We start from the raw sequence: 19,516 nt of genomic DNA on the forward strand, positions 1-19,516 counted from the left end.
GCCGGGCGAGCCCGACACCTAATGTGGAGCACCCACGGGGACACATCTCGAAGAACCACCGTTACTACGGTGAGTAACCTTTCTTTTCCTCTCTTTGTTAGGTGGATCCCATCTCTTCCCAGCATCCCTGTTCATGAAGGAGAATCCCATGGTCAAAGAAACCAAATTCTTCTCTGCAACACCACGTATGCAACCACGCATTTACTTCTGCAATTCAACGATCCTTACCCGGACATCTTCCTTCCACAGGGAGGATGAACGAGAACACCGCCTGTGCACCATATTCCTTGATCTTTCTTCCTAGGGTTATGTATTCTGCTGTGATCTCGTCACGATTGCTCTTGGGTATATTATTAGTTCCTACATGGAGAAGTAGGAAGGGGTGATAGTCTACAGATCTGACAATTTTTGCAGAGACTCAGTAACATCCCGGATTCTAGGTCCCAGCTAGGAGCAAACTTGCTGGAATTCTAGGTCCAGACAGCAGATAGATGACTGAGTCCCCGACCACCAGCACCCGTCTTCTCTTAGGGGTAGTGCTCATAGAACCTGTGTCCCTAAGACTGTGCATTCTATTTCTTAGAAACCATGGGGTCTCTTTCTGATTCATTCCCTGTGAGGTATCAGCCCCAGCTATCTCCACTGTATCACCTATGCAGAGAGGCTGAAAGCGGTTACTTAACTGCACTGGAACTGGAGAGACCTGAATTGGTTTTCCTCTACTGGAGGTAAAATGCTTCCCGTTCTCCTTCTGTTTTTGAACATCTTGCTGTTTACCTTCTATCCAGAAAATCTTCACCTTCTCTGACGAACCTGAGGGTTGATATTTGTGCCTCAGGTCCTCTAACCTTCTCTTCCAAAAGGGTTACCAGCTTGTACTTGGTACATACAAAATTCTTTGTGTCGTCCAGGAGGAAGACACACATGGCACATGACATCCAGGTCACAACAGCAGACTTCTCAGTAGCTATGTCACTGTCCATTTTCTCCCTTTTCAGCGAGTTCTCTTACATGTTTCTAGTGCTGCCTTGAAGGGCACAAGTGAAACAAACCTATAAGAAAGGGAAACAGATATGGGACACCCCTCTAAGGTGAACTCCCAGGCAAACTCCCTGTTAGCTGTTCCTGTTTGCTGCTCACAGCCTTCTTGTAAAACTGTGGCTGGTTAGGCCCAGCTCAAAGCCTTGCCTCCAATCTAATCGCCCTTGAAGGCCCACGTGGAACAAAGCACTCCCAATCCACACCTTGCAGACTTGCCAAACATGCTTTCAGACTGCCCCTCTATGCAAAACAAATGCTCAGGCACACAGACAGATATTCAAAGTGCCCCTCTCCTGCAACACAAAACAAATATTCAGATATTCAACCCACCAGCTTGCAGTGCAGCCCCCCAAATGCCATGCTCACCTGAGCTCCTCTTGCAAGCTTTCCCAGGCACACTCCCTGTTAGCTGCTCCTGTTTGCTGCTCACAACTCCTCCAGGACTAAACTGGGATGTTGCTAAATTCCCTAGGTGCCAGCATTGGCAAAGGGATTCTAACCCGTGTAATAACCCTGGATCTTCAAGTGGTCATACTCTTCAACAAGGTTTTGCCTTTGGACCGTGTGTGGGGGATTGGGGGTTGTCCAGGACCATGTTTCTTTCTTTTCAGAGAGAGCCTAGAACCATCTATCCTTACAGAGGTGAGGTGATGTGTGTCTGTCAAAAGCTAGGAATGGGTGACAGGAGAGATCATTTGATGATTGCCTGCTCTGTTCATTTGCTCTGGGGTGCCGTTCATTGGCCACTGTTGGAAGACGGGATACTAGGTTAGATGAACCTTTGGTCTGACTTGGTGGGGCTATTCTTATGTCACTCAGTTGTGATGATGTTTAAGGCAGAACAGCAAATGCTTAAGGCTCAACTGCAGGGTATTCAGGAACCTTGAGCATGCTTGAATGAACTGGCACGAGAAGGCCAAGGACTAGCACCCTTAAACTGTCCCATAGCCTCCACTGATGTCTTTTTTTTCGCTCCTCTGGATGATCTCCCCTCCTGCAGGGCTGGCTGCTTTGGAAGAGATAGAAAGGGACCCTGTTGTCTACTTGTCTGCATAATCTACAGAATACCCAGCCTGATGCCAACAGGCCCTGAGCACAGTCCTAGCCCCTTTAGGCAAGGATGTTAGCACAAAAATCACAGTATCTGCAATGGTCGGGGCCACCACAAGAATTTTGTTAGAAATACTTGGGCAGCAGTTAGCATTATCTGAGTTAAAGATCCTCTGTACTTTCCTTTGTCATCAAGGTATACTAAAATGTTATCAACTTTTGCAAGTAATTGGGTCATTAGCATGCTGTCTAAATCTATTACAGTACAAAGAGGTTGCCTAAGGAATACTTTTACATTGTTAAAATTTGCAGAGCTAAGAAATAGCCTGTTGGAATCCAGGAAAATACATGTCTAGGGGAACAAATATCTGTAAAAGTGGTCCCAGTCCCTAAGGAGTTTTAGGGAACAGGATGAGAGGGATTAAAATACTTTGACATAAACTTTGCCTGCTATGATCTGTTGGCAATCTACTTGCTTTTGTTTTCCCTGGGAGTTGTCAGACTGGCCCTGCTCTGGCTTTTTTCGTGGTCTGGCCAGCCTATGACCTGCTTCTGTTTGATGTGCATGTATTATCTGTGCAGTGGTCTCTGCATACCAGGAAAGTACACATCAGGTGTTATGTTTATTTCCAGGAGGTTGAATGGGTGGATGGGGTGAGGGAATGTTCGTGCTCCTGCCATGAAGGAAGCAGTGACCCCAAACTAAAGAAGAGCAAGAGGAGAAACTGCAGCCATTCCAGCTGTAAGGTCAGTTGAAGGGGGCTGAGTATTGGAATGGTGAGGGCATGGAACAGTTGTATTGAGTGTCCCATCAATTGAGTGTCCCAATCATCCACCAAGGCTTGTTTTTCCTGTCTTCAGATTATAGTGTATTAAAACCAAAATCCTAGTTGGAATCACCAAAATAAGCACCTCACTCTTGTGCTCTAACAGCGCTAATGCTTCTCTTCCCCATAAGTCTTCTGCTCCCTTTTACTGTACTTTCTTGCTCTGGTAAATAATTGAGGTTTGTGTGCTCCTCCAGGACACAGGTAAAATTCTTCAGAGGAAACTTTTTTAGAGCTATGTGTGCTGAACCTTTAGTCACGAATACAGAAGTTTGGTATCCTAAAGATACCATAAGCCTCCAAGTACATAAGTACACAAGTACATAAGCCTCCAGTTTGAAAGCTGAGCTTAAACTAGGGAATAGTGAGGGTTCTAGGAAAATGTGGTCTAGATGAATTTATTCTATGAATGGATGCACAGTTGGTTTAAAGATTGTATTCCGTGGCTTGCTACCAAAGTGGGAATATATCTAGAACAGTAGTTCCCAACCTCTTCCAGATGGGGACCCATTTTGACAATTCAGGAAGACTTGGTGACTCAAGGCAATTCAAAACGGGGATTGGAAGAGCAGTGCTTTAACTAGCTAATTTTGTGCATGAGGCAAGAATATTAAATTGTGCCCCCTCATGTTTATATATTCATAGTAGTTATTTCATAGAAAAGGAAAAAATACATTAATAATAAAATACTGTGTTTATTATAGTTCATTATTATTTCATTATTACAGTCAATCTGAGTTGTGGTGGGAGAAAGACCCTTATTCCCAAACTGCTCCCTTCCCCCCTCCCTGCTCCCCCAGTTAAAATCCCACACTCAGGGGCTGGGAGGGAGTCACACTCAGGCTGGAGGCTAGGAGGGTCACACTCAGTCTGGAGGGGCTGGGTGAGTCACACTTGAGCTGGGAGAGTGACACTCAAGCTGGGGGTTCGGAGGGTCACACTAAGGGTGGAGGGGCTGGATAAGTCCACTCAGGGCTGGGCAGGGGTCACATTGAGGGGCTAGGGAGGTGACACATCAGCTGGGCAGGTCACCCTCAGGCTGGGTGGGCAGGGGTAGCACTCACAGCTTGGGAACCCACTCAGGATGCAGGGGCTGGGAGGGTCACACTTGAGCTGGGCGAGATACAAACAAAAAATAAAAACTGATAAATCAGCTGCATAGAACAGAAGGAGGGGCAAATGGGGATATGGTGATGTGGGTGTGAAAATTACTTCCTGCTAGAGTGTATTAAATGGTTTGCCTGGGATGACTATGAATATCAATATGGCAAAGCTGTCTTTATCAATAGAGAAGCAATTATGCATTACAGAGAGAGCTGCTGGATATGGCAGCATTAAAGAGCTGCAAATAGCTTCTTTAAGAGCCATGTGTAGGTCTGAGCTGCTGGTGACCAGTAACAAATCTAATCGCGATCCATAGGTTGGGAATCCCTGACCTAGAAGGATTATTCAGGTCAATCCTTGATCTGATATTACTCTATTTTCATTAATGGCCTGGTTAATGGATTAAACTGGAGAATATGCTTGTAAAATTTGCAGATGATATGAAGCTGGGTGGGGTTCTACATACTTGGGAGGAGAGGAATAGATTTCAATAGGACCTTGATAAAGTGGAGAATTGTTCTGAAATCAAGATAACTTTCAAAAAGACAAGTGCAAAGTACTACACTTAGGAAGGAGAAGTCAAACACAGGTACAAAATGGACAATAACGGAGGCAGCAGTGTGGCTCAAAAGGAACTGAGGGTTATAGTGGCTCACAGTGACTGAACAATGTGATGCAGTTTCTAATATTTTGGGGTGTGTTAACCAAAGTGTCATATGCAAGACATGGGAGGTAATTGTTTTTCTCTACTCTGTACTGGGGAGACCTCAAAGTAGTGTAACTAGTTGTGGGGCCGCACTTCAGATGTAGACAAATTGGAGAGACCCCAGAGGAGAGCAATAAAAAGATGTAAGATTTAGAAAACTCGCCCTGTCAGGAAAGGTTGAAAAAGGACATGCTTAGTCGTAAGAAGACTGAAGATTGGGGACATGAGAAAAGTCTTCAGAGATGCTAAGGGCTGTGTCAGAGGGGGTGGGGATCGATTTTTCTTGCTGTTCACTGAAGGTAGGACAAGAAGTAATTGGCAGAAAGGGAGATGTGGGTTAGGTGTTAGGAAGAACTTTCTGCTGATGAGGAGAGTTAAGATATGAAACAGGTTTCCAGAGGAGGCTGTGGACTCCCTATTCTAGTAGGTTTCTAAGACAAAGATGTTTCTGGGATGGTCTAAATTTACTTAGTTCTACCTCAGGGCAGGTGGCTGGACTTTGTGCCTGCCTGAGGATCCTCCAGGCCTGTGTTTCTCTGAGCCTATACAAGGGCTGTGGTGCTAGGAGTTGGGTAGCTGCACTGAGTGTTTATAATGGAATTTGTATTCTGATTTGCAGGTGTGTGATAGCAAATCCTATAAAAATAAAGATTCTCAAGAGCTCACTAACAGCCTGACTCAACAAGAGCTGAGCCCTCAGCCTGAAGGGAAGGAGCCTGGGGCTTGTAAGGAGTCTGCAGAGGAGTCTCTAGAGTACAGGGATGAGATGGAGAATGGCCAGAACAGAACAAAACCCGTGTCTAGGAAAGCAGATGTCCTGGGTCCAGGTCTGTGAAGCTCATGTGCATGGGCAGCTGTCACTGTGTACATTTTCAGGCAAACTGGGTTGGGTCTTAAATGTTTTCTAAATGTAAAGCCATTGATGTTAAAATGAGGATAATGAGAAATTAAGCTCTTTCCATGTATCTCCCCTGGCGTTTGGTAGCTTGAATACCCAGTATACAAAGTATACCTGCCCCTATGTCAGTCATCTTAGACCTCCTGGGAAAAAAGTACCCATCACATCTCGAATATTTTGATAGTTTGTTCATGGGATTTTCCCCGCTGTTGGACTGGAAAGCCTTCTTGCCACTGCCACAAAGTTACTAATTTCTATAAAGTCTCCTTGTCAGCACACTTCTTCCTGCAGTTCCTTTGATCTATAGTACTTATTTCATTCTGCCTCTCCCATCTTAACAGTTCAAACCACACTCCTTCGAGACAGCCTTTAAATTGTCTCCTGTTCCTCACTAATCTTTCCTTTTGTCTGAAGCGAATCATGCAGGATGACTGGCAGTGTTTATATATTAAGGGGTACACCTCTCCTGTTCATGAATGCAGCTGGATTACAGTTTGCTGGGACCACATTCAAAGATACCATGTCTGTATACCATGATGTCCAGTAGATATGTGCATGTTGATAGCATCTTGTTTTCCATGTATATGTAGGCAGGTAGCACCTAATCTGTGTTAAGATACTAGCATGTGCACCACCCTTTTACAGGCACAAGACATTCTGAGCCTCGCTAGATGTGATCTACCTCTGCCCCAGGGCACAGTAATGTATATAGGGAAACTTCACTGAGGAGTGATTTGTGCAAAGCACAGTAGAGGTTAAATTATGTTTGCTGGTTTACAGCACTTTGTGCACCAATCTAAAATCTCTGTCCTTCAGAAGTTCCTCCTTCTAATCTTGTGTGGTTTCTTGGTCAGGATCTCAGCCAGAAGGACAGCTGATCTTCTGCAGAGGTGTGTCTTCTGAAGGAGTGCTGCCTACCAGCAGGGTCCTAGAACTGTGCTCCCCTGGAGCTCCTCTGTGCTCTGTGAAAGATGGGGATACTGCAAAGGAAGGTCAAACTGGAAACTCTGGCTGTGGATGGACATGTATACAAGGAGTTAATCTAAAGTTGCCTCCTCACAACAGGAGCATCCTTTATGCTCTAGGAAGTGACAGTGAGACAAGATTAAACCAGAGACCTGGAGGAATTGGAGAGGGTTCCCTTGGCCTTGACAAGCATGCTTTAGGGACTGATTCTGCTACAAGGACAGGCTGCACAGGAGCTGATGGCTTCCCTGGAAGGAGCTTACAACAAAATATAACCCTTCAGTTCAAGTCATCAATTAAACCTGGAAACACTCCTCCAAAATCAGGAGGAAAAGAAGTAGAGAGACTGGCCTTTCCTCTGGAAGGAAAACCTGAAGTAAGGAGAAGTTGGGTGGGACCTATTAGAAAACTCAGGCTGAAGACACTGGATAAGAGCTCGCACTTGCTATCTGGAGCAGATGGTACTGGCTGCACTGTAATCGCTTCTTTTGCCCAAGACTCTCAGAGACAATTAAAGGCAAGTACCAGTGACTGCTACTTTGAGGTACAGCAACAGTCTGAAGACCTGGGATGTAGAACAGTTCTGGGGCAAAGGGAAGATGAGCAGCAGGAGAAAATCATGGAAGCTACCATGTGTGCAAAGAATAGCAAAGTCAGTTCTACTGGAGAGAAGGTTGTTCTCTGGACCAGGTTTGTGTGCTTGTGTACCATATTTTGTTCCTATTATATTGTGTCTGTGGTGGCTCATTTCTCTGCTGCTTATAGTTTCCTCTTTTTCCATTTTGCAGTCTCCCCTGTTGTGATATCTTTCTTTGTATCTTCTATCTTCCTCCTGCTCTCCAATCTAGTTTATTACTAGAAGCAGCCCAGAACAGCAGCAAAACACTTTTCATCCCAACAGTTAACATAGTGCATTGTTTCAGGCAGGTTCTAATAACAAAGTCCAATACTTTGGACAGGGAAAAAAGTTGATTTTTCTCTAGGATCCCCTCTATTCAAGAGAGGCAAAGTACAGTGTCTGAAGCTGGCCATCACAGTGGTGTGGAAGCTCTTGCAGAATGCAGTTGGAGTGACAGCCATGAAGACACTTAAGTCCTATTTTAAGCACACCTGCTATCCACAAAAATCCTGCATGGCCATTGTCTAGCTCTTGCACATAAATTTGCTAAGTGCCGAACTCTAGACCATGCCCTCCCCTTTTTGTCCCTTGCCCCCCACCATGTGTATTGCAGCTTCACTGTAGGCAGCTTGCTAAGATCCTGTTTCCTGCATGTATACTGCTGCTCTCTGATAGGCATCTGGAACCTGTGTGCCACCTACATCTCAGTGTGATTCATAAACTAGGAAAGATATGTGCTTAGCTGCCCAAGTTGTAGGGAGGGAACACAATCTTGTAGGTTGCTTCTGAGCCTGCTGACGGGCTCAGGGGTCTCTGGTGAGTTCATACAGCATAGTTCTAGTGGATGGATCTCTTGGATAGCTTGAGACTAGGAGCTAGAATACTTGCCCAGGATGTTAGAGACACTGTTCTAATCTCCTGCCCTCCTAGGCAAGAGAAGGAATTTGAAGAGGAATCTGCCAGCTCTCAGCTGAGTTCCTGAACATCTAGGCTATGAACTATGTAGATGTGGCTGTCCCTGAGTCAATGAAACAATGAAATACTTAAACTGGGCTGGAGAGTTAGGGTGACTCCATGGCCAAGCCTAATACACTAGTAAGGGTAGAGATGTGGGGAATCTCTGCATAAATTCTTTCTCTCTTAAGAAGTGGAGCCACCTACATTTGGCATAAGTGTCTTATCACTAGGCTAAAGATTGCAAGAACAATCTTGTTGCCCCCACTGCTGTTTGGCTTTGAGTCCTGCATACAGTGTAAGCAGCCAAGCACTAATCTTTGTGTTGTGGATCACTAGCAGAACTAGTTGCCTTCTGTGCAGCCCAGAATAGGCACCTGTTTCTGAAAGAGCTGTGGTTGGTATCTGCCCCTGGCTAGCTTAGGTAGCTCCTACCCTATCATGTTGGCTTTTTGAGGTGCAGTCTAAGATCTCCATTTGTTGTATAGGGACTGTAGGAGTTTAACTTGAGCTTTTGAGAGTTGCAGAGTTTTTCCTGTGATTTTTTTCTAGACACTTAAAAGTTAAACACCCAGATGTTCAGCACTGCAACAACCTAAGTCCCATTGTGTAATGCACCCTGACACAGGTTGAAGTGCACTGATTTTTTTCTTCATATTTGAGGTGGCTGAAGTCTTCCCCTCCTGCTCCAAGCTGCTTCCATAATTGTGTGTTGCTTACAGGGAGGCTGACCGGGTTATTCTTACCACCTGCCAGGAGAGAGGTGCTCACCTGGAAACCTTCAGTGCCATATCACAGGAACTGGGCAATAAAACTGCTAGTGAGGTAAGTGCTTTTATTGGAGAGTGATGCAGATAATTATGGAAGCAGCTATAATGGGAGTCGTCATTACCTCTTGAGGGGATCATAAGATTGTGGTTTTGGGTGGGTGGGTGGGGGGGTCAGTATGAGCTGTCATCCTCTACCCCCAAAAACCACTTTGGCTTCAGCATTGGTGTTTTATATATATGGGGGGAGGGGGGTTTGAACTCAAAGGTTTTCTGGGTGAAAGGGGATCCCTGATACAAAAGTTTGAAAAATCCTGCTTAAGGGACTGCAAGGTGGTTACAGCATTAGCTGGGGTGTCAGTCCTACATTGTGGCACAAAATGGAAGGAGAGAAAAAAGGTCAATCTGCATAGCTTATCATAGAATGCTAGAACTGAAAGGGACCTTGAGAGGTCATTGACTCTAGTCCCTTCCAATCACAGCATGATCAAGATCAGTGTTTCTTAAACTTTTTGAGACCATGGAATGCCAACAATAATGTGGGACACGTAAAACTTTTCTTTAGGAAAAAAAAAAAAAAAAAAAAAAAAGTCAGACCAGAAATACCCCCAAACAGCAACATATGCAGCAAAAACAAAATGAAGAAATGTAATCAGATATCATAGCAATGAAGGCATAATATTGTATCAGGTTTTAATAACATTAAATATATACAGTCAGTGTATGATAGCAAAAAAGTATCAGACACTCGCAACTCACCTCTGAGTTGTTCGTGGACTGCCAGTCTTTCGCGGAATACAGTTTAAGAAACACTGCACGAGATCACTCCTGACCAGTGCTTTTCTAATGTGCGCTTAAATATCTCCAATAATGGAGATTCCACAACCTCCCTAGCAATTTATTCCAGTGCTTTAACCACCTTGAGAGAGTTTTTCCTAATGTTCAACCTAAACCTCCCTTGCTACCCTTCAAACCCATTGCTGCTTGTTCAGTTATTGAAGTTAAGGAGAATAATTTTTCTCCTTCATCTTTATAATGCCCTTTTAGGTACTTGAAAGCTATTCTTTTGTCACCTGTCTTTTCATTTCTAAACAAGTTCAGTTATTTCAGTTGTCCCTCAAGTCATGTATTTTCTAGGCCTTTGATCATTTTTGTTTCGCTTCTCTGCCCCTTGTCCAGTTTGTTCATTCTTTCCTGAAATATGGCACCCAGAACTGGACACTACTTCACTCCTTTTTATACATCCCAGAATGATGATTGCTTTTTTTGCAAGAGTGACTCTTATTTACCTTGTGGTCCACTATGATCCCTAGATCCCTTTCTGCAGTATGCCTTTTCTAGAAAGTTGCTTCCCATTTTGATGTGTGAAATGGAGTACTTTGCATTTGTTTTTATTGAATTTTGTCCTATTTAACTCAGACCACTTTTCCAGTTTGAGATCATTCTGAATGATATCTTCCAAAGCACTTGCAACCCCTCCCAGCTTGGTATCATCTGCAAACTTTATAAGCATACTCTGTCATTATTTAAATTGCCCATGAAGATTGGGGATCAGGCTGCAGAAAACTGCTGGGATTGGCATTGCTCAAGGTTTTGGAATTTAAGGTGGTAGTGCACTATCAGAGCTGTAGGCTGTTCACAGATATCAACCTCCCACCCACCAATTCCCACCATCCTGTACTAATTTAAACTCTTGAATTTCTGATGTGCCTCTATCCCCTCTACGCTGATTATGTAAAGCAGGGGTAGCCAACCTTTTTTTTCATCGGGGGCCACATGGCAATTTTTTACATGTGCTGGGGACAAACACAAAATAGCCCCAAACCCGCTCCCTCATCCCCAGTGCATGTCTCTCTGCACTGCTGTGCTGAAATAATGGGATTCAATGTAATTGGTTTAATGGCTGCCTCCCTCCTGCCAGCCATTAAACCAATTATATTATTTTACTCTTTGTCTGTGTCTGCACTAGCCCAAAACTTCAAAATGGCTGTTTGCATGGCCATTTCGAAGTTTTGGGTTAGTGTAAACATAGCCGTTCAGAGCAGCAGGGCAGGGAGCTGGAGTGAGCGGCAGCAGTGGTGGGAACTGCAAATGGTTCCTTGAAGAGCCACATGTGGCTTCGAGACACCCAGACAGCTTTCAGAATGGTGCCGCTGCTGGCTCTGGGCTGGATGAAAAGGGCCTGTGGACCATGTGTTGAATACCCCTGGTGTAAAGGCTTTGTTAGGAGGAAAAACTGTGATGTTCCATGCATGCTATTTGCTATTAATTAGCTCAATTCTGTAACATCACTGCTTTCGTCTCAGATTTTAAAATGTTTCCTGGGTACTGCTGAGTTGATTTAATGCTGCATTCGCTGTTGTTTATAGGTGGAACCTAAAGGCCCTAGGACAGGGCGTCTAACCTTTTTTCGTGGGAGGGGCCACATGGCAATTTTTTATGTATTCTGGGGGCTGAATACAAAATAGCCCCGTACCTTGCCTTCCCCCCCTGCACCCCCTCTCCCCGGTCTCAGGGTTCCTCCCCACCCAACATTTCAAGTGCAGAAAGTGAGGCCCTGTGAACTTTGGGGGGCTGAGGGGGAAGCAACCTTGTCTGTAAGCAGGTTTTACTTTAAAACTTCCCAAGGTCACAGATTCCTGGACTCTGGAAGGGTTGGCTACTACCACCAAGTAAGAAAAGACACCGGCCCCTCCGCCCCCACCCCAAGAAGACACACAGGTGTTTTCCTGTGGGGACACCCCAAGTGCTTAAACCTCCCTTCAGGAGAGAGCAGAAACCTGTAATTCAGTACCTGACGGTTTGGGCTGAGGCCCAGGCTCTTCTTAGAACACAGAAAACAGATCAGTTGCTTACAAAAGTGATTTATTCACAAAACTGGAGAAAAATAAATCATGGAATTGCACACACAAAAATATTTCCCTGGGATTCAGTTTAGAAATTACAGGGGAAAAAATCTCAAGTCAAACAACAAAGAAAAAAAAACAGAGCAGCCATAACAAAACAAGGTAACAAGCCACAGCCCATCCATATTTAAAATAACCAGACTCCTGAACATATCTACCTACACATTTCCCTGATACTTACACTTCTATGGCTGATTCTGCCCCAGTCAGGATACATTTTCTCCATTGCTTGGGAGCCCTCTTCCCTCTGGGTCTTTCTCTCTGTTGGATTCAGAGGGAAAAAAAGGCCCAGAGAATTGCATTTGTTTTCAGTTGAAACAGAATTACTTCACTCTCATTGGCTTACCTGGATTTCAGTCTATTGTAAGAATATTAACCCCTTTCTTCCTTGAGTGTCCCCGTGGGTGCTCCACGATAGGTGTCGGGCTCGCCCTGGCGCCGCAGATCGGATCTTTCCAGCAGTTTCTGCCGGACCGCGCATGCGCCGGCGCACGCCGCTCCCTTGCGCACTCCCGGCCACATGCGCGATCTGGTCCCCGCCAGTTCCTTCTTAACTGCCATTGGCTGCAGACGGAATCCACTCAGGCTGTGGCCAGAGTCAGCGTATTTAGAGTTTTCAGAGTTTTTAGAGTTTCTTTTCAGAGTTCTTAGTTAGATTGATTGTTTCTTTATTGCAAAAAAAAAAAAAAAAAAAAAATAGTAGAAAGTCTTAGTAAATGAGAAGGAGGAGCGGAGGCAACCCGGGGATGTGAAGGCCAGTAGGCCTCCTGCTGCGGCAGGCTGGGGTCCGTGAGAGGAGAACAGGCACAGAGAAGGTGCTAAGTACCCTATTAACAGCTCGAAGACTCACCGCAATGTCCTCTTCAGGATTCAAGAAGTGTGAGTCGTGCCGTGAAGCTACGGCCGCCTCTGATGGGCACAGTCAATGTATTAGGTGCCTGGGGGAATCACACGTCACCCAGAAATGCTCCTTTTGTGCAAAGCTCACGGCCAGAGCCAGAAAGGATAGAGAAATGCAGCTGAAAATGCTGCTGTTTGATAAGGCCTTCCAGCCAGACGTGCCGGAGAGGCCTCAACCGGAGGGACCCACAGGGCTCCATAAAAGGAAGGCGGTGTCCCTCACCCCCTCGGTGCAGAAACGGAGGAAGCTCTCTCCAGCCCGATCCCTGACAGGGGCCACAGCGAGCGGGACGGGCGTAGCACACAGCCCCCAGCTGCAGTCACAAACAAGCGGCAGCGCAGCAGCGCACGTGGCAGAGGCTGAGCCTCCGATTACTAAGCAGCCGGCCCGCGCGGCGTTCAGAGTGGCGTCCAGGCAAGTGCTGGAACCAGCGGCACCGCCGCAAGCGGCACAGACCCCCGCGGCGCCAACGGTGCAGGGCCACCAGGCACGCAGCCTGCAGGCACCGGAGGAGACCACCTGCGCGGCACCGCAGATAAGCGTGGCGCTGACAGCGGGGCTGAGATCCCCAGCACAGGAAGGGGTGGAGCCAGCCCCGCAGGGGAGGGGAAAGGCAGCAGCGAAAACCCGGCACCGCAGCCCTTCTCTGGACAGGGCTGCAGGGCTGCTCTCAACAAGTCCTCCCCTTATGCTGCGAACACCAACCAGGAGACATGGGTCTCCCCCAGCCTACCCAGAGCCTCCTTCTCCGTTCCTCCAACCAGCGTCACCATGGCTCGGGCCACCCTCGCCCTTTCTGGGATTTGACCCTCTGGAGTACTATCACAAACCAGTTTCACCATTGTCTCAGTCATCCAGATGATCTCGCTCCCCCAGACATAGGGGGTATGCACCTCAAGAGTGGTCCAGGTCTCCATCCCAGGAACCGTGCCCGTGCTGCCACGGTCGTCCTTATGACGCTGGGCATAGACACCACGGGCAGGTCCCCCTCGACTGTCCAGTACCCCCGTGGGCACTCACGGACGGGGACGGAAACACAGTTTGTCTCAGGGGGAGTTGATTTTGGAACCCCGAGATTTTTCCCTCGCAAGCCTCCAGTGAGAGGGTGTACCACCAACAGCAGGACCCTGAGAGTTCAAGGGAGGTCTACCCTAGTGGTTCCTCCTTGTCCTCCCCTGACGAGGCTACGGCCCCCAGGGATGTTGCCCCCCGCGGACGACCTCAAACAGTTTCAGGAGCTGTTTAAAAGGGTGGCTTTCACGCAAGGCATCCAAACAGCAGAGGTGCAGGAGAAGCACCACAAGCTCCTCAAAAACCTGATGCCTCTGGTCTTGTCCAAAATCGCTATCCCGCTCGACGAAGCAATCATGGAATCTGCTACCACCATATGGCAGACCCCGGCTTCCGCTCCACCTATAAACAAGAGAGCGGATAAGAAATACTTCATCCCAGCGAAGGGCATGGAGTTCCTGTTTAGTCACCCACAACCAGATTCACTGGTGGTAGAATCGTCTCAGCAGAGATCGAAAACTTCCCAGTACAAAGCGGGGGGAACAGACAGATGCCAAGAAGCTAGAGCTGTTCGGCAGAAAGGTATACTCCTCCTCCACCCTGCTGCTCAGAATGGCAAATTATGCAGCACATCTAGTGAACCACAATTTCGACAATTACTCCAGGCTTACTTCTCTCATGGATTCACTTCCAGAAGATAAGAAGCTGGTGCTGAAGGCCATCGTGTAAGAGGGCTATGCAGCTTCGAGGACAGGAGTCCAGATTGCCCTGGACGTAGCGGACACGGCGGCACGCTCAACGGCTACGGCAGTGGTCATGCACAGGGAATCCTGGCTCCAGACATCGGGTATCCCGAGGGATCTGCAGGCAAAAATTGTCTATCTCCCTTTCGACATGCAGAAGTTGTTTGCAGAGTCAACTGATTCGGTCCTTCATTCCAGTAAAGACTCAAGAGCTACACTCAGAACCCTGGGTATTTATACCCCTCCATACAGAAAGAAAAAGTATTACCCTCAACAAAGGCGATACCCGTACCAACCTTAGCTTGCTCAGTACCAACAGGGCTACGACCAAGGGCGGCATCAACAGCAACAACAGCATAGAACTCCTAGGCGATGTTCCCAACAGGGCCGTGCATCCTCGGGGCAGGCCCAAAGGCAACAAGTTTGACGGACAGGTCGAGGGCTGCACTATTACTACCATCGCGCGATGTCATCCACAATTAATGTTCCATCATCGCCTCCGACCGTTCCACTCATGGCAAAAGATCACCACAGACAAATGGGTACTGGAGATCATAGCCACGGGTTACGTGATCCCCTTTCAGTCGCTTCCACCGCAAAGACCTCCGCCCAGGCCTCATCTCAGGGATGCCTCCCACAAGGCGAAACTCAAGCACGAGGTGGACCACCTTATGCTTATAAGGGTGGTGGAAAGAGTGCCGGAGCGACTCCAGGGGAAAGGGTTTTATTCACGATACTTCCTCACAGAGAAGAAAACAGGAGGCTGAAGGCCCATCTTAGATCTTCGAGGCCTCAACCGGTACTTGCGCAAACAACGCTTTCGGATGATCACAGTCGCCTCTATACTCACGGCACTGAACAATGGAGATTGGTTTGCAGCCCTCGACTTACAAGATGCGTATTTTCATATAACAATCCACCTGGCTCACAGACGTTTTCTCTGGTTTATGGTCGGCAAAGAACATTTCCCAATACAAGGTTCTGCCGTTCGACCTCTCCTCGGCCCCAGAGTCTTTACCAAGACCCTGGCAGTAGTGTCAGCCTACCTGCACAGACGGGGTATTTATATTCCCATATCTGGATGACTGCATACTGAAAGGGGCCTCGAAGGCAGAGGACTACGCATGATACGTGTAACAGCAAACACGTTTTCTTCGCTGGGCCTGGTCATCAACCTTGCGAAGTCAAAGATCGACCCCACACAGGACATAGAGTTCATAGGGGCACGCATCAATTCTATCACAGCAAGGGTTTATCTACCCGACGCTCGCTTTCGCGCCGTCGGTTCCCTAGTACAAGTCACTACATACAGCCCCACGGTGCCGGTTTTAATGTGCTTGCAGCTGCTAGGCCACATGGCAGCAGCAACGTTCGTGGTACAGAACGCCAGATTGCATATGCGCAACCTGCAACATTGGCTGGCGAGCGTCTACAAGCTGGCATCCCACACCGTCCGCAGGGTGGTGTCGCCCATGCACAGGTGCGCAGATCCCTGCAATGGTGGGTAAACCCCAAGAACATACTAACAGGGGTACCCTTTCACCAACCACAAATCTCTATTTTTCTCACCACCGACGCCTCCCACATAGGGTGGGGAGCACACGTTGGCGAAAAGGTGACGCAAGGACTGTGGTCCCCTATGGAACAGTCACTGCATATAAATATACTGGAGCTCAGAGCAGTGTTCAACGCCTGCAAACACTTTCAAGACCACATACACGGCAAGGTAGTTGGGATCAACACAGACAATACCTCCACCATGTTTTATATAAATCGACAAGGCGGAGGTCGATCCCGTGCCTTATGTGCGGAAGCAGTCCGGCTGTGGAACTGGTGCATCGCCAACAATATAAGGTTGAAAGCCTCGTACTTACCAGGCACTCACAACGTGAAGGCAGACCAGCTGAGCAGGCGCTTTGCACTCACACACGAGTGGCAGATCCGCTCTGATCTGCTACGATCGATCTTTCATGCATGGGGATTTCCCCAGATAGACCTGTTTGCCACAACAAGAAGTGCCCCCAATACTGCTCCAGGGCAGGACTGGGGCGGGTGTCTTTGGGGGACGCGTTCGCGATTTCGTGGAAAGGCCCCCTGCTTTACGCGTTTCCCCCCACAGTGCTCATCCACAAGGTCCTGCAGAAAGCCAGGAGGGAGAGAGCCTGCATGATCCTAGTGGTCCCAACATGGGATCGACAGCAATGGTTCCCCTTGCTTCTGCGCATGTCGGATCGTCCACCGCTTCCCCTTCCGGTAGCGCCGGACCTGCTCACGCAGGCCCAGGGGGTTCATAGTGCATCCACACCCCCGAGGCCTGCGCCTACAAGCATGGTTAATCCATGGCTCAGCTCCCTAGAAGGTACATGTACAAGATGTCCTGGAAAGTAGCCGAAGGATCTCCACCAGGAAGACCTACAAGCAGAAATGGACTCGATTCACTGCATGGTGTTCCACCAAGCAGTTAGCTCCCCTTGAGGTGCCTATACCTGTAATACTAGAATACTTACTGGACCTCAAGAGAGGCGGGCTCTCCCTCTCCTCGTTGAAGGTCCATCTCGCCACTATATCGGCTTTTCAGCATGAAGAGGAAGGGCCCACGGTGTTTGCCCATCCTATTGTTAAAGGGGCTGGTAAACCTGTACCCCCCTCGGAAACTGCTTCCACCATCGTGGAGCTTGGACCTGGTGCTCAGCGCGCTAACGAGACCACCGTTTGAACCCTTAGCCACAGTTTCCCTGCGTCTCCTTACGATAAAGACAACCTTCCTCCTTGCAATCATGTCAGCTCGCAGGGTGAGTGAGCTCGCAGCAGTTATGGCAACGCCACCCTGCACAGTATTCTCAAAGGAGGCGGTAACCTTACGGCTGCACCCAGCCTTCATTCCAAAAGTTTCTTCAGAGTTCCATCTTAACGAATCTATAGTTTTACCCTCGTTTTACCCGAAGCCTCTTAGCTCCAGCAAGGAGGCACGCCTGCACCTCCTGGACGTGAGGAGGGCGTTGGCCTTCTACATAGCCAGAACTAAGTCCTTCCGGAAAACGGACAGACTCTTAGTCTCTCTTGCTCCCAGATCAAAAGGAGAGGGTCTCTCTTCACAGAGAATCTCGAAGCACATTGTGTCCTGCATAAAGATGTGCTACAAACTTCGAAAGACTCCTTTACTGGCCCCGCCTAGGGCTCATTCCACCTGGGCAGTGGTGGCATCAACAGCCTTTTTCAAGGGCATCGCGCTAAAAGACATCTGCAGAGCGGCGACCTGGTCATCCTATGACACCTTCGCCAAGCATTATGCCCTACACCAGGTATTACAAGAGGATACCCGCCTCTCGACAGCAGTCCTTTTGGGGGCAAGCTGCACATAACCCGATTACCCACCTCCTTTCTTGGGTTACTGCTGGGTAGTCACCTATCGTGGAGCACCCACGGGGACACTCGAGGAAGAAAGAGAAGTTACTCACCATAGTAACGATGGTTCTTCAAGATGTGTCCCCGTGGGTGCTCCACCACCCGCCCATCCTCCCCGCTTTGGATCTCTGTTTGGTGTTTTTCAGGAGCATCCAAGGCGGTTCGTCAAGGAACTGGAGGGGACTGGATCGCGCACGTGGCCGGGAGCGTGCAAGGGAGCGGCGCACGCCGGCGCATGCACAGTCTGGCAGAAACTGCTGGAAAGATCCGATCTGCGGTGCTGGGGCGAGCCCGACACCTATCGTGGAGCACCCATGGGGGGACACATCTCGAAGAACCATCGTTACTACGGTGAGTAACTTCTCTTTCTTGCACTCATTCATGAGACCAGGCATAACCCACAGCAGCCCCAAACTGCCCCCAGGCTTAAATCCCTTGCAGTCCTAAACTGTTCCCCACTCCCCCAGTCTTAACCATGGCAGCTCCAACCCCAGAATTATCTTACACAAGAGCTCCATGTGCTGGTGCCCCCCCCATCCACCGCACCTTTGTCAGCCCACCAGCTCCTACTCATTGTGGCTATGCAGCTTCCTCCCCCCAGCCCTCCTACTCTGTTTCCCACCTGCCATGCTGAAGTAATAGGCTGCAATTTAATTGGTTTAATGGACATCTCTCTCTTGCTGGCTGTTAAATCAGTTAAATTGAGGTTTACATTTTTAGTGTAGCAGGGCACAGAGCTGGAGGAGGCACGAGTGACAGCAGCTGCAAATGGCACATTAAAGAGGCACATGTGGCTCAGAGCCACCCAGTTGGTTTAAGTGGTGCCACTGCCAGCACTGCAGGATGGCTGTAAAGGTTTGGTGGGCTGGATTTTGACCCATGGGCCACATGTTGGACATCTCTCTGCCTTAAGGCATGGCTTATTTAATCTTAAATCTCTTGCCTTGGTCAGGTGTCCCACCGGTTCAGAGAATTGATGAGGCTCTTTCATACATCCTGTGATGGGAGCTCTGAGGATGAGGAAGATGCAACAAGCACCAGCAATACTGACCAGATGTCAGATAAGGATCTCCTCCTCTCTGAAGAAGAACAGGCTGACTAAGCTATTTTATTCTGATGGACAGAGAAACTACTACATCACAAATGTAGGTACTGGCCAGTTTCCTTCTAGATGGGTGGGCTGGTGGAGATAGGAATATTTGCACAGGACTAACTTCAAATGGCACCTTATTTTTTGATACTTTCGCTACATCCATGATACAATTTCATTCCTGCGCAATGGTCCAATAAAGTTTGTGACCGACAAAGCATTAGTAGGGGACTGTTGTCTTGACAGTGCTTAAGTTCTGCAAATGTGACCTTCATGAATAAAAGAAAAGCTTATGAAGTCTCCACTGGGGCAGCATCCTGGCTTCTGCACCCCTGTGTAATGAAGATTTAAATTGAACACCTTCCTAGTGTTTTATTGCAGATAAGAAAATTGTAAATTACTGTATCATAAGATAGTTCCTGGTTTTGTGTGAAGTAAATGCTTTCCTGTGCTTCAATTTTGTACATTTCATTTTCATTCAAAAGCTCGATGCAGAAGTAATTTATGGTGGTAGTTCCGTCTATCATT

The 19,516-nt window shown here is 47.8% G+C and overlaps 1 protein-coding gene across 8 annotated transcripts in view; it reads left to right on the plus strand.

The window, feature by feature from the left end:
• The window catches only part of LOC142003705 (GON-4-like protein), a 101,511-nt gene extending 82,003 nt beyond the window's left edge, over positions 1-19,508 (plus strand). For 4 of the 8 annotated variants that reach the window (XM_074980869.1, XM_074980874.1, XM_074980871.1 and 1 more), the window contains 5 exons: positions 2,725-2,838; positions 5,348-5,555; positions 6,481-7,282; positions 8,888-8,990; positions 18,851-19,508. In XM_074980869.1, the coding sequence (XP_074836970.1) occupies positions 2,725-2,838; positions 5,348-5,555; positions 6,481-7,282; positions 8,888-8,990; positions 18,851-19,000 (1,377 nt within the window). In that variant the 3' untranslated portion in view covers positions 19,001-19,508. The other 4 variants (XM_074980870.1, XM_074980873.1, XR_012642874.1 and 1 more) reach the window with 4 other exon arrangements.
• Positions 19,509-19,516: the final 8 nt, after the last annotated feature.

The sequence above is a fragment of the Carettochelys insculpta genome, chromosome 30 (genome assembly GCF_033958435.1).
Source record: "Carettochelys insculpta isolate YL-2023 chromosome 30, ASM3395843v1, whole genome shotgun sequence".
Classification (NCBI taxonomy): Eukaryota; Metazoa; Chordata; order Testudines; family Carettochelyidae; genus Carettochelys; species Carettochelys insculpta.